Source organism: Hyalella azteca, unplaced genomic scaffold (assembly GCF_000764305.2).
Source record: "Hyalella azteca isolate HAZT.00-mixed unplaced genomic scaffold, Hazt_2.0.2 contig11629, whole genome shotgun sequence".
NCBI lineage: Eukaryota > Metazoa > Arthropoda > Malacostraca > Amphipoda > Hyalellidae > Hyalella > Hyalella azteca.
In genome coordinates, this window is record NW_025941620.1 from 303157 (window position 1) to 319147 (window position 15991).

Consider the following 15991-nt stretch of genomic DNA (forward strand, 5'->3'; position numbering starts at 1 on the left):
AATTTAAATCTTCAACTCAATATTTACACCCAAATTAAGCTTTTTAGAGTCGGGAAAAAAAGTTTCGGTGGTAAGTCAATTATTTTTTCTAAAATGCACCAACGTCTTCAGGGCTATACGTTTCCTCAAAATATTCAATTCTTTTCCTGATCAGTAAACACTCCGCCGTTTATCACTGTTCGTAATTCCTAAACACTCCAGGACTCCAATTAAGGTGCGCACTCCACCACGGGCTGCTCTCCACTGAACTCCAGCGACGTATCAAGCTAACGTCGCGTGAACGCCGCACGCGACGTCTGCGGTAACGAGCGCGCGTTACTGATACGAGTCTTGCGACGTCGTGTACAAACGGACATGGTGTAGGAGGAACTACTGCTGCGAACGTTTACCTACGATTATTATTTTTATTAGTAAACTCGCTGATATTTATCTGTCAAAATTTATCCTTTCAGCGTACGGTGCGACGCAAAGAAATGACACGTGTGAATGATACAATACACTTAATGTGAAGGTTTCACATGCATAGCACATAGAACTTAAAGGAATCAAAATATAGGTTTAGCAATACAACATAGTTGGATATCCATTATTTTCTGTTAATATTTCAGTTAATTTCAGTTAAAGCCTCGTATTGGTACGCTTCGTGAAATCATGAAGCAAGCATTTACAGGTAATCTCGAACATTACTTGTCACATATCTTCGAAGTTGTCCCTACTTAGGTATTGTAGGTGAAAGTTTCGTCTCGAGTAACATGAAGACATCGTCCAGGTACACGTCATGCATCACTTACTCAACTCTCACGCGCCTGAAAGGTTTGTGTAGAGCTCGTCATAGTAGAGGAGTTTTTCTTCAGAAAAGACACGTTTGCATAGAATGAATTGCATGCAAATAGGACTTCTCAATTCATGCCACGTGAAGTGTAAATAAAACAAAGGCTCAATAAACGTGAGGCAGAAACAATTTTTTATTTCTTAAACTACAACGTCTTTACGGTTCCTGAACATCGACGACGATCTCTTAGGTGGAATTTTCCCTACTTCAAATAATAGTCGCTCTATTTGTTTGACGAGTGAATATATATCTTTACATTAGGTAGGGTTTTAATTTTTTTGCACAAATAAGAATCAATAAACCAATAAACAGTAAAATTAAAAAGAGAATTTCTACCAATTGGAACACGATGTCTTAGACAATAAAGACGTTCTTTGAATTGCGCTAGGAACTGTCGAACGATCTCCATAAAATATAATCATATATATATATATATAATATAATAAATATATAATAACGATCTCCATAAAATATAATCTCCTTCACGTATATGTAATCGTGTTTAAAGACGTGTCATGCAGAGGTCAATTTATGAAAATTCTGTGCTGTAAAATTGTTGTTTCATTCCTAAGACAATCTCGGAAAAAATCATTGTAAATAATTTATCAAGCCTCGTACGGCTGCATACTTTGCGACGTTCAGTCGTACCAATTTGTGTTTATTTTCGCAAAAGTGAAGTTCATTACTAATGCAGCCCAACTAAAACTGTAACTTTAATATTGCAGTACAAATTACGATTAAAAATTATTTCAAATTAATAAAACGTATCATTGTCATTATTATGAGTAAAAATTACAGTATAAAAGCTTTTGATGGCCTTTATTCACAAATGCTCACCTCCAGGGAACGCAGCAGTTATATGAAAGTTGCATGGGTGTGGTAAAACTTTTTCTGATTTTAATCACAAAGTTAAATAATTAAATAAAAATGCGGAAAATTGTTGTAGATGTCGTGCATATATTATTCAATAACATATTTCATTGCAGCCGTTTAGCAAACTGAAGCAATGAACGACCTGCTCTCTTTTTTATTCGAAAAAATATTTTCAATAAACGAAACGAAAGTTTAATTAGAAATACAATACATATTTCCCTTCTAGAATAACTTGATTGAGAGTCTGGCAAGTTAGCGTTGGTCACGCATGCACAACGACGAACAAGATGCATGGAGGTGGCAAATCTTTTTCTGATTAAGATAAAGTTAAATAATCAAACGAAAACATGAAAAATTATTATAGATATCCTCAATAAGGATCAATAATCATATAAGTATGGACTTGACATATAGTAAAAAGTTTGAATTATTGAGATCAGATGCTGAATCAAGAACAGTGATGTGCAAGCTTGAACGAAGTCAGAGATGCCTTTCTATGTTGATATAAAAGTGTTTTCAACATATTTTTATGTTCATTTGACGGAATAATGTCCATCATTCATAAAAGCATTCATTATTAACTGCAAGAGCCTACCATTATAAACAACAGCAATCGCATATCAACAATCGGAGTATTAGCTGTTCACAACTGGATCAACAACTATTCAAACTTAGGCTTCACTATTAACAATGTAAAGCTACTGTAAAAAGAAGAGATTTTAGCCGTTAACATCCTGATGTTCAGTTGCTCAGAACAGGAGCTTCTACTGTTGACAACAGGAGCAACTAAACAGCACTGTTCAAACAGGCTGTTCAGGAGAACACCTGCTGGCTGCATGCTCTCAGATCCGTAGACCGCAGTCGTGCTTAGATCAGCACGAGGAAGATCAAAATTTAACCGTGGGAACAGAACGGTATGCTAGAGGCGCGTGCTCTTCATGTGCATTTCGTAAGCCACTTACACAGCGACCGTAGCCGCGCTACTAACGCCTTATACGCTCGAATAGCACGCTTTTTAAGCAGCGATGCATGTTAACAGTGCAGGTTACAAGAGAGTAGAGACATTTGTTGTTTTACTTCGTTTAATTTTTTCCGCAGTTGTCAATAGAGGAATTGTAAGAAAACCAAGCTTTATAGACCTTCAGAAAAACTTAAATTGATTTAATTTTTAAATGACGAAATGAAATTTCACGCAGTATCAGGACACCGAGACCACGCAGTATCATGAATTCTAAACAACGCAGAGTCAAGCCATCAAAGCAACGCAGGGCCGGGACTCTTTTGCCACTCATACTTGGGACTCTAAGACCTCGCAGAGCCGGGACTCTTAAGCCACTCATACTTGGGACTCTAAGACCTCGCAGAGTCGGGACTCTTAAGCCACTCATTGTTGGGACTCTAAGACCTCGCAGAGTCGGGACTCTTAAGCCACTCATTGTTGGGACTCTAAGACCTCGCAGATTCGGGACTCTTAAGCCACTCATACTTGGGACTCTAAGAAATCACAGGGTCAGGACAGGTCGACTCTTGCTTCGCCCGCGGAGCCAATAAAACCCGTAAGGCAACTCGCCGACCGCCATTGCTTTCTTATTATTCTTCAGGACTCGAATCTCTTTTTTTGCTGCACGGACAACTACGCGCTCACTGCTTCCGTTAAAATGCAAGAAAGGAAACGAGAAAATCACGCATTGTCGATAACTCCAGGCTATTGCCATCACGTGACCGTATCAACAAGTGAAGCAAGTTAACAATAACTATAAATTGCCTACGCATAAAGCATTATTTCAATAAAATTTTGACTGGCCTTCCGTGCTGCTTCCGCTTCTCGACGCACTGATGCATTTTATTGCATATTTTGTCGCATTCAATTCCAGTTCAGTTTATGAAATCATCAAGAGTGCATAGTTTTTTCGACGAGTGTACCATATCGTCAACTTATTTGCAGAAAGGGTAGAGTGCACAAAATATAATACCGTTCACTGAGAAACGTTCGTTACTGAACATCGCATCAGAGAGCTGTGCACCATATCAAAGTGCAGTGCGGCACATCACGGTTCAGAGCAACACATCACGGTGCAGTGAAGAACAACATAGTATAGTGCATCATAGTAAGGCTGATATAGAACCTCATAGTACACCACATCACAGTGCAGCACATCAAAGTACACCACATCACAGTGCACCACATCACAGTACACCACATCACAGTACACCACATCACAATACACCACATCACAGTACATCACATCACAGTACACCACATCACAGTACACCACATCACAGTACATCACATCACAGTACACCACATCACAGTACACCACATCACAGTATACCACATCACAGTGCACCACATCACAGTACACCACACATCACAGTGCAGTGCACCACATCACAGTGCAGTGCACCATATATATCACAGTACAGAGCACCGGAAGTGGTGCCATTTGCGCGATCTCGTCTTCCGTCTGCGCAGCGCTCAGGTCGCTGTACCTTACGTCTCGCTGCCTCTCCTCTTTCACGCCTTCAATGAATACCGAGACATAAGCCATGTTCCAACTAAGGTATTCATAAAATAAATCTCTTCATTGAAATTAGGAATTTCGTTAGCAGACCCAGAATAAAATTACTATATTACTTTGAAGCAAAATATTTGGCTAATTTTCAAAACAGGACATAGGGTTTTATTACGCACGAATTTCGATATCGGGCATTATTCTGCTGAATTGACCCCGGCTGTTAATTATGGTTAATCAGTTTTTCTCCATAAAATAATATTAAGGAAATTTAAACTTTAGGCTGTAGGCTATGCCAGTTTTTTTTCATGACAATCCATTGAAATTTGACCTATCAAAAATATTATTATATTATTATTAAATCTATTGAAATTTCCTATTCCGAAAAAATTAAGACAATAAAAATTAGTGACAAGAAAGGAATATTTTTGTTTGATTAAATAGCTACTAGACTTCCAACAGGTTCGATATGATGCTAGGCATTTCAACTCCGAACATATTCGTGTCAGTAGAAAAGGCAGAATTTCTCTCATAAACCTAAGGCGCAAAATGAAGTGATTCAACGAAATAAGTGAAATTAATGTCCCATATATTTTATTACGTGATTGTATTCATCACTGGCAAAAGTTTTCTTTTTTTTTAGATTCAGCTCTAAGTTTTCTGATGTTTTGTTCAAAATATATCCTTATGATCACCAACACGTTTGCATTTATCTGAATCAGGGATTTAGGATTGTAGATTATAGAAGAAAATAACATGCATAAATAATTTGCTCCATTAGAATGAGAGAACTTTTTGATGAAAACATTGCAAAAATATATCGTAATGTGGGAGAGTCAAACGATAACGTTACTACTCATATACTGATTTTCTTCTAATAAAAACGATCGCATAGAAAACGATACTAATGCATGGGTGTCTGAAGCATAATCCTTCTCAGTGAACGCTTTAATTACTGTACCATGCGTGATTACGAAACGACCGTGATAGAAACGACCTATTTTTATAACAAAAATGAACCAAAACTTTCTATCGAGACAAAAATAGCTTCCTAGTTATTATATGATAATTGTACGTACAAATCGTATTTCTTACTACTGACTAGTCTGGACGAGCGGTGAGTTAAGAGTAATTATATCGCTGACTGGCGACTCATGTTTCGTGGAAATTAAATGCATTAAGTGACAGCGCTCTACGTCGATATCTGCTCATAATAAAGTTCGCTTTCTTTCAATATGTGTAAGGGATATGGTGATGCAGAATGCATAAAATGTAAAAACTGCGTTTGTTTGCACCTTGGAATATTTATAGCTATCGTCTATAAAAAAATATATCAATAGAGGACTAAAATATCGCCACATCAATACCTGTTTATCAGTTCACTGAACCATGATTTGACTTTGAGGTTAATGCGTTGCAAGTGACAGGCAATTAAAGGGACATATTATTAAGTAAAGCGGTTATATAATGAATGGAAATATTTTTTATTAAAAAGAAAAAAGTAAGTTATATGTTAAACGAGTAAATTCTTTCAAATTTCCTTTGCAGCATGAAACTTCGCGTTACAAAGTTATTTTTATTCCGCTTTTGCATCAGGATTAGGAAGTATTAATATCTAACTTTACCATTGATTATCAATTTATCATTTATCACCCGTTTAACATTGATTATCATTTATCATCCATTCCAACTTAGCTACAGCAGAAACTCGACCGTAGATAACGAAACAAACAATTTAATACGACGTAGTCTTGGGCTAGCAGTGCGCAAGACGTACGGCGGTACTGGTGGCTTGCGCATCCTGTCCGCATTCTCATTAATTGTCGGAGCGTCTCCGCGTTTTTTTAGCAGCGGAGCGGCGCAACGATCGACCGGTTCCGGTGTTTGCTGTCACGCGCCCGACAAATGGATGCACATCGGCGGTTGTGGTGGTGGTGGTTCTTATTGCGCTGGTTGATGGTTGCAGTAGTGGTTGGTTGACGGATTGTGGTTGATTGTGATGCAGGTTGGTTGTGGTTGTTGTGGTTCTTATTGCGCTGGATGATGGTTCTAGTAGTGGTTGGTTGACGTATTGTGGTTGATTGTGGTGCAGGTTAGTTGTGGGTGGTAGTTCTTATTGCTCTGGTTGATGGTTGTAGTAGTGGTTGGTTGACGTGAGGTTTGTGGTTGATTGTGATGCAGGTTGATTGTTGTTGTGGGTGATAGTTATCATTATTGCGCTGCTTGATGGTTCTAGTAGTGGTAGGTTAGCGTATTATGGTTGATTGTGGTGCAGGTTGGTTGTTGTGGGTGGTGGTTCTTATTGGTGTTCGATGGTTGCAGTAGTGGTTGGTTGACGTATTATGGTTGATTGTGACGCAGGTTTTTGTCGTAGTTCGTAATAATATTGATAATGTATGATCTCTAGGAAGATTTGCTGGGTGTGGTATAGAATATTGTCGTTAACTATTGGTACGCTTACTGACTTAATTTTTTTTAAGAAAGATAACCAAAAGTATTTATTAAATTCGTTCAAGAGACGCCAGGTTTGTTTGTAAACTCTTGAACTAACTCAATCATTATAGATATACAGTTTGAGAGGAAAACTACTTTACAAAATTAATAACATGACATTATATTACAATAGGTTTCTTAAAATGTTTACCGATAAATTTGAGTCAGACCATTCCACTTAGTGCTCAGTCTTAGCGTTGCAGTACGTTGCATCTCTATTTACTGACTCGTCTGCTCACAACCTTGAACAAAATGCCTGGCAATTGGCGTGGTCGTATGAACTGCCCGCGCATGAGCAACCAAACGCGCAGCCGATATCCATCAGCAAACGAACAAAGCGTAACTTTGAAACCACTGAACTTTTTCACGCAAATATCTCGAAATATATATATTCTTATCAAAAATTAAACAATACGGTTTGTTGTTTTCTATCCACTTAAAAGAAGTTGTGCCTAATCTCGAGTAACATAAACATGAAAAGTTTGTACAGATAAATTATGGTTAATGAAGTTTCTACACGATATTCGAATACTGCATGTGTGCTAAATAAATTTATAGTATTTCTCGCTCGACAAATTGCACCAAACTCCGTAGAGTTTTGCTGGATTGTTCATCAATGCGGTTTGAGTCGAGAAGTGTCGGCATTTCCCGACGCTTGATTGATGGGCGGAAGGTGTCATTTGCGATGGGATCATCCATCTCGCAGCTCGCATTACTACGGAAAAACCTGCACTGTTTCGCCCAATAAGAAAATTCTGCAAAAAATATTGCGTTTTCCTTAGCGACGGATGCGAGTTTCCGTTCACCGCACGTCTTCTGCATGCGGTTGCCCGCGGAATCCGATCACTCCCTCAACTTTTGCAGCAATTGAATGCAGCTCTTGCTTAATGTAAGCAACAAAAATATTTTGTATTCATTTTCTAGCCTAACTAGAATTTACGTTTTCAATCATAACTTGAATAAAGTTCAATTCCTTGATTGCTATAGCACATATATAATATAAAATCTATAGTGTAGTTAAATTCTAGAAATACAAATTTAATCAGGGTACGGAACGTAATTATCATACACCAAAGAAAATTTTTTCCTCACCTCGAGAACTGTCGGTGCTGCTGGCAAATCATTTGATCACTGTAATACTCTTTGCTAACACTGATAAACTTAAGTATTAATTGAACACTCCTACATTTTTGGTTTTCAAAGTAAAAACGAAGGTTTACACCAATTTTTTGCCGGCAAGTAGGACAGCCTGCCTTGCCTTAATTTTTTGATGATCTGTCCAGTCTTTAGATTTCATCTTGGAATAAAATTATTGCATTTCGTCCTATAGAAGCAACGACAAAATTATATACTGTAAATTTCTTTCTAGTTATGCGCTCAATGAGTATAATGTTTATATATTATCGAAGCCCCCAACGTATCTGCAAGTAATTGTAATCACCTGCAAGTAATTGTAAGTTCCATATTGTTTATAACATCTAGTTTCTTGATATGCAAGAGTCGTAAATCAGACTCTCTTAATATGCGAGAGTCGTAAATCAGATTCTCTTAATATGCGAGAATCGTAAATCAAACTCTCTTGATATGCAAGAGTCGTAAATCAGATCTTTTTATCAGATTCATTCCTCATATTTTGGTTCTCACAGTTTATGTTTGAAGCTAGAAAACTTTTGTATTCTCTGCGATAAAAATAGATCAAAAATATATAATTACCATTATAGAAATCGTTTAGTTCATTACTCTGGCAGTCTTTTCTGTAAATAAGTCAAATGTTTTCTACCGATCGTCTTATATTCGCTTTAATGTTTGACAATGCATTTCTTCTGAATTTAAACCACGCAATCATCTACCGGTGCACTCAGTTTCGTTCACCATTCATCATCATAAATGGTGCAACAGACTAGACAATAATTAACTTAAGGCCCAGTCTTAATCGAAAAATTTTCTTTTCGTGTAATATGAATCGAATTTCAGAAAATAAATTGAGGAAAGATTAACTGTGGAACTGATTTCTCTCGGAATTAGACTTAACAACCAAACCGTACTACTGGTCTGTCGCTAGCACTGCTACCACACAGTTGGTCTGTCGCTGGCATTGCTACCACACTGTTGGTCTGTCGCTAGCACTGCTACCACACTGTTGGTCTGTCACTAGCATTGCTACCACAGTTGGTCTGTCGCGAGCATTGCTACCACACTGTTGGTCTGTCACTAGCATTGCTACCACACTGTTGGTCTGTAGCTAGCATTGCTACCACACTGTTGGTCTGTCACTAGCATTGCTACCACACTGTTGGTCTGTCGCTAGCACTGCTACCACACTGTTGGTCTGTCACTAGCATTGCTACCACACTGTTGGTCTGTCGCTAGCACTGCTACCACACTGTTGGTCTGTCACTAGCATTGCTACCACACTGTTGGTCTGTCGCTAGCACTGCTACCACACTGTTGGTCTGTCAGTAGCACTACTACCACACTGTTGGTCTATTGCTGGCACTGCCATCACACTGTTGGTCTGTCACTAGCACTGCTGGTCTAATGCTAGCACTGCTATCACACTGCTGGTCTGTCACTAGCACTGCTACCACACTGTTGGTCTGTCACTAGCACTGCTGGTCTAATGTTAGCACTGCTTTCACACTGCTGGTCTGACGTTTGCATTGCTACCTCATTGTTAGTCTGCCACTAGCACTGCTGGTCTAATGGCTGGTCTAATGCTAGCCCTGCTACCGCACTTCAAGTCACCTCAACACTGGCCAGGTGCAAGACTTGCAAGTCCTGCCACCGCAGCTGCAACCTCCGCCCCTTTAACAACAAAATTTAATTAAAAAAATACGAGTCATGATGATTGGGCACCGCCGTGCGTCCGCTTCCGGTTTCTGAGCTTCCCAGGATCTGTGGCGTCGCAGCGACTTCGCTTCCTGCTGGATCTTCATCGTCGTTGTCTTATGTTTCAAGTGTAGGACGTCGCGAACGATGTATAGGAACGTTGTTATCAGCGCCAATACATCGGTTGCGATGCTGCTATCACCGTTTGTCGTAGCTATCGTTGTTAATCGTCACTATCGTTGTCAGTCGTTGTTAGTCGCCACTATAGTGGTCATTTGTTGTTAGTCGTCACTATAGTGGTCAGTCGTTGTTAGTCGTCACTATCGTTGTCAGTCGTTGTTAGTCGTCACTAACGTCATTAGTCACAGCTATCGACGTCTGTACGTCAATATCGTTGTCGATACGTCACTGTCATGCTCTATAAATCTGTGAATCGACGATTCGCCGCGCCATATCGCAGCGTCGACAAGTGAACTTTTGAGCTCATTGGCATTAAGTCAATTTTTATAAACCATAGATTTAATTAATAATTTCAAAATTTGTCTTCCGAATCAGTAATAAATTTATGAAACAACACATAGTCAATGAAATTAATATGGAAAATCGAAGATGGTCACAGTGATGTGAAAAACAAACAAAAAGAAAAACAGCAAAAATGCACAAAGATCAAGTGTTTTTTAACATGAACAGTTCAAGGTTTATCAGGACTGACAAGCTTATCCAGGAACTTGAGTAATGATGTGCCATGGGTTATTAAAGGATGCAGCTCCTGGAGTCCTGATTGCTGTCGCTTATCAGCAAATGACGGATCGCCGTGATGGGGTTCCGCTACATAACAGCTCTCCACTCATAAAAGTGAATGGGTCAATTGTCCAAATAATGACAATTTTTCTTGCACACAGCACGAGCAATGAGTGGACGTAGCACTGATGAGTTCTTTCTTTTGCTGGGAAAAACTTAGTCTGGATGACCCATGCAGGGACAAAATGTCCATCAGTATTTGCACAAATTCTCACTCATTACTTTGAGTGTGCATTTGATGGTCCTTTATGCTATCTGCGTGCCGTCATTAATTGATCAGATTTAGATTTGCTATTCACGTACAATTTATTCGGATTTATGAAAGACGCTTGAGTTTAGAGATGATGTTTCAAACATTAAATAAGGTCTTCAGAACAACTTGAAATGTTTGCACTGGCGACGTTATTTTTTCAGCGTTGTTATTATTGATGAGAATATCGTTCAAATTCTCTTAAACGAGGATCATATAAAAATGTGATAGTGTAAATATGAAAAAATTAATCTATTATATAAAATAAAACATAAATTCCTTGCACGAATGACATGACAAAGAATTAAATTCTTTTAGTTTGCTACATAAAAACATATTTTGTCACACTTTAGCAAATTCCTTGTCGCGTGAATAAAAAATAAACATGAATTCGTATCACTGAAAAATTAGAGATGATCGTAATTATTGATGATATCAAATACATATAGGAAACAGCCTAAGGGCCAGGAGAGGGGTAAGGGGTTTGTGTAATGGGGAGGGGGGAGCGAGGGGGAAGGACGGGGTAGGACATCAATTTATTCACCCCGCGGGTGAGGTTCCCACGCAATTATCATCTGTCCCTAAGCAGATCCCAGTGACTTCTTAACCCTTAACAGACCACGGGAACAAACTTATCCCTATGGTATTCTTACCGGTATATACTGTATAAAGATAACCAATTGAAGCCTAATTTTAGCCTTTGGCCTCAGTGCTTCCTTACGGGCAGGTTTGGAAACAAAGGAAGTATTTACAGCAGCCGTAAGCAGTCGGGTGGTGGTCTCTTTTTTTGTAGACCCATAGGAAAATTTACTGGATAATTTGCATTAAAAAGTATCGAATGCTCATATCAATCGGTCAGATACATGGAACATAGTGAATAATGATGTTTAATATCAGATACGCAATAACATCCGAGATGATGAAGTCACATTATGCATGCGAAATGATTAAATGTCTTGATTCACAAACTTTTGGTTTATTATTAATGCTGGAATGGCTATTATAATATATTATTATTATTATATATTATTATTATTATTATCGTAATATATTATTATTATTATATTATTATTATCATTATTATTGAGTTAATTGTTATTTATCTCGACTTGTTCCTTAAAATAATGTAAACTTCACATATTGTCCGTGTTTAACTACATAATTACACTTAAGGCGTACAGTCTGACTTACAAGCCACGTTATTGAGAGCTGCCTGCCGTCATAAATTCCACTTTCCTTCATTTGAATCAATCGCTTCTCATCGGATTAGCTTGGTAGCGCATATTTTTTTGGTTTATAGTATGAACTAATCTAGAAAAGTTTGAATATCGATAGTTTAAAATTCTAATTATCCCCAAACAGAATATCACTTTTGAGATAATGATCTTATCCTGCTTAAACTTGGTAGGCAGTACAGTTCACCCAACATGACCGGGACCTATACTTTCAAAAAAGTTAAGATATCGTAAGTTCATCAGCCAATCACTGAGTGCCATTCAAGCAAAATCCACCAATCGTAGACAAGAAAATAGTCCATAAGTATTTACGTTCACTTAGCGAGTTTTGAAAGTATGGCCCCAGGATTCTAACAGGACTAAGGCCATGACCTCTTCGTTAACTCGACGCCTCCTTAAAATTTTCACAGATAAATTTTTGCTGCCGCGCCGATGGTTGTCACAAGCTCAAGAATTTTCTCCGCTTATTGCTATAAAAAAAGAAAGTTTTAAGTATTTCGAGTTGTGAGTTATTGGTGATGGAAGCCATAGACTTCATGGGTAGACTTCATGTTCTCTTCCTGAATCAGTAATTATATATTTTATTTGCTAGTGAAGATCCGCGTATGAAATTCGTTACATAACATATCAAAACATAGTAATGTCGGCGCTGAGGAATAGGCCTGATGTGGCCTGTCTGTTGCCGATTCTTGTACTTTTCGTGACTTGCCCACAGGAGATCTACTAAATTTTTGCCTTTGCCTTTTTGCCTTTGCCTAAAGTATTTTGCCTTTTTTGCCTTGACAAGTGAAATACTTTACACTTGTCAGCATTAAACGCAACTGCCGCGTATCAACCCAGTTAACTATACTGTCAAGATCATCTTTCAATCGTATGTTATTTGACGCATTCTTCACTGTATTATAAACTTTTGTATCGTCGGCATACATGGAGCACACGCTTGACACCACTTCTGGTAGATCGTTTATGAAAAAATGCACTAATAACGTGCATGTTGAACGCGGAAAATTAACTTTGCAAAAAAATTAAAACATGTACTGTAATCTTTGCTAGACATTTCTCATTGCAAATGTCAACATCCTACACCCAAAAAATGTCAACATCCTACACCCAAAAAATGTCAACATCCTACACCCAAAAAACGTCAACATCCTCCACCCAAAAAATGTCAACATCCTCCACCCAAAAAATGTCAACATCCTCCACCCAAAAAATGTCAACATCCTACACCCAAATCCAAGAAATACTGTAAAAGTTACTTCGCATGAACAAGAGGAGTAACTAAGACAAGAACGGAAAAAAATGACTGCTGCTGTCAGAATATTCTTTTCATTGAGTTTTGTTTTCACACCAGACTCAAAATTTTAACTAACTATGCATGTAATTAAAACAGTAACTTTCAATTTCCTAGGGAAATTGCTGTTTACATTCATTTGCAGCAAGGCACGGTTTCGAGCTGCGCATCATGTGAATGGGGTTGTTCACTTGTTAAAAATGCTACTTAGAATCAGCTTAATGTGCTATGCTCTCATTAAATTTCAGTTATAGCCTTATTTTGCAACGAGTACACCATTTTCGAACGGTACTGTACGAAATTTGCAGAAGACTGCAACCTAAATTGAAGACCAAGGTGTCCAAATGAATACATTAACTGCAATAAATCTAAAAAGCCTGCCAATCGAGGGAAGCTCTAAATAATTGTAAATGTAACAATTACCTTTCCTTTAATCAAGCCGCGTTGGCTTGCTACGGCGTTACCGACACCGAGGCGGTGGCACATAGCACACGTAAACCACTAATTCCCATCCAATATATTTGAAAACTTTTTTATAGCCGCATACATACAAATTACCTGCTCCAGTGTAGTCATTGTTACAACATCAGTGCGTCGTACTGAGAACGCAATTCAAATTTTAACCATCGCTTACCTTCGTATATAATTATTTGTTATTTTCGTAGTTACTTCACGTTATTTTGAGGAGAGTTGTGCAAGTTTTTTAGCTAGTATAAAATACATAATTTGCATTATTACTGTAATTATCATTATTAACATGAGGTCGCATAAATAAAATATTCTCGTTATCTTCAGGTTAGTATTAAATATAGTCACGTAACTTGATGAACAACATCCAATATTGTCTGACCTTTGTTAATAATTCTTATTAAAAAAATATTCATCACATTTGCTGTTTATGCTTACGGTTACGCAGCAATACGTGCGATTCGTCTTTTGATATGACAAAAAATTATGTATATCCTCATTGTAGGCAACAAGCTTTGATCAAAATTTGTTGCACACAATTTAACGGATCCACCAATTTCCGCTTTAAATAATAGTTCCATCAGCTCAGTCTCCGCTTGAATCAAGTGACCATCCTGCAGTTGTATAGTGGCTATGTTCTGCAAAATCTTTGTTGTAGCGTCATGCGGTTTCAGCGTGACAAACTGCCACTGCTGTTAGGTCATCAATCGCAGCAGTTTCGGCAATTTGTAGAAAGCTTTACTGTTTATTTCTCCTAGGCAAAGCCACCGTGAAACTTGGAGTATCAAAGCATTGATAAATTCTGGCTGGAAGTGATTTCTCTGCAATCTGGTGTCATCAAAAACAATCTACTTCAATCGCAGTACAGAGCTCATACTCAGTCGGTTCACAATATTGTTCCATGAATAGAAATTTCTAGAAATTTAAAGCGCTAATATTCAGCAACTATTTTTTAAATAATTGTCGGAAGTCACTATAGATAGATCATTATTACTGAAATAGAAGCATTAAAATTTGTAAAACTATTAAAATGAATTATATCAAATCAGGAAGCAAGCATTATCTTAATTACAATACGATTTTGACTGTCATGCAAATGGACTTACCCGCGGAGGCTGCGTCGAACAAAGTCGCCATCGTTGCAGTTGTCATTCAGACGAAAATCTTGCTCCTGAGATCGAATTACGTCACTTGAACACGAACCATTAACATCGTTACGTGCATCTTCCTTACGTTCATCATTGACAGTGTTTTTACCCGCACAACTACCGGGTGCGCTGTACAAAGAACCGGTAATTTCATGATACCCGCTATCATTGCCGTTTGTTGCTTCTGTCTGAAACGCCCGATTGTTAATCCGGCGAATTGAACCGGAATTTCTTGCAGTGGAATAAATTTCTGACCCTGAATCACTGTTAGCTTGGGAGGAGAAATCCACAGGAGTATTTTGGCTACCTACATTCGATAATTCTTCAGTTTTTGTTGAAAGAGAAGCGTCGGTGGCGACTGAACAGTTCGAGTGGGGAATATTTCGAACATTCCCGTTAGAATGTTCCTCATTTTTCAGAGACCCGTTTTTGTTAGAGAACTGAACAGAAGGGCCGTTTTTAAGAGATCCGTTATTATTTTGAGATGAGTTAATTATGTTTTCGTCTTCCACGTCTGTTTGACATCCTTCTTCCCTTTGTTTGGCCTGTTGAAGTTTAAACTGCTTGCTGTTCTTGCGCTTGGGAAGCGGACTGTTTGTTGCGCTATTGCTTGGCTGCTTGTCTTGTTTGTGCTTGCTGGTTTTCATCCACTTGAACATTTTGCCCTTCGAGTTCCTGGAACATAAAAAACAATCTTATTTCAAACGAATTCGCAGCATGGTAATGATTTGTGATCGCAAATGACACTCATGATAATAATTTTAGATTTTGGTCCGATTATCCGATTATTGAACAGCGAATGTAAAGATCAAAACAGAAAAATAATCGATCAGTGCAAGACATTTTGTGAATTTATTTTGTCCTTGGCACAATATTTCTTGTTGAAAATAAAATAAAATGATCTGAAACACTTTAAATACCACAATAAAAAACTTTATGGCACCACACTGAATTGAAATTAAATCAACATTAAATTTTTGTAAACAAATCATTATAATTCAGCCTTGGTTAAGCTTTTCCAACCGCATCTGTTCATTAATTTACTAATATAATTTACTTATATTCAATTCTAGGATTATAATATTTACAATGCCAATGTCAGAATATTTACTTAGTTTTAGAACACTAGCTAATTTTGGTCTGGCCCAAATTCATGAAACGTAGATATATTTAAATATTATCTTCCTATGCTCCAAACTTTTACACACACTTTATGTTTTATGTTCCTTTGTGTTTTACACACTCGAAGGCAAGA

General features: G+C 37.8%; 1 protein-coding gene across 2 annotated transcripts in view; it reads right to left on the reverse strand.

The window, feature by feature from the left end:
* The window catches only part of LOC108676477, a 51564-nt gene that overhangs the window by 27026 nt on the left and 8547 nt on the right, over positions 1-15991 (reverse strand). The window contains exon 2 of one of the 2 annotated variants that reach the window (XM_047882916.1): positions 14695-15411. In XM_047882916.1, coding sequence (XP_047738872.1) covers positions 14695-15411 — 717 coding nt within the window. Of the gene's footprint in view, positions 1-7803; positions 8178-14694; positions 15412-15991 lie in introns of those variants that run through there. The other variant, XM_018164556.2, reaches the window with a different exon arrangement.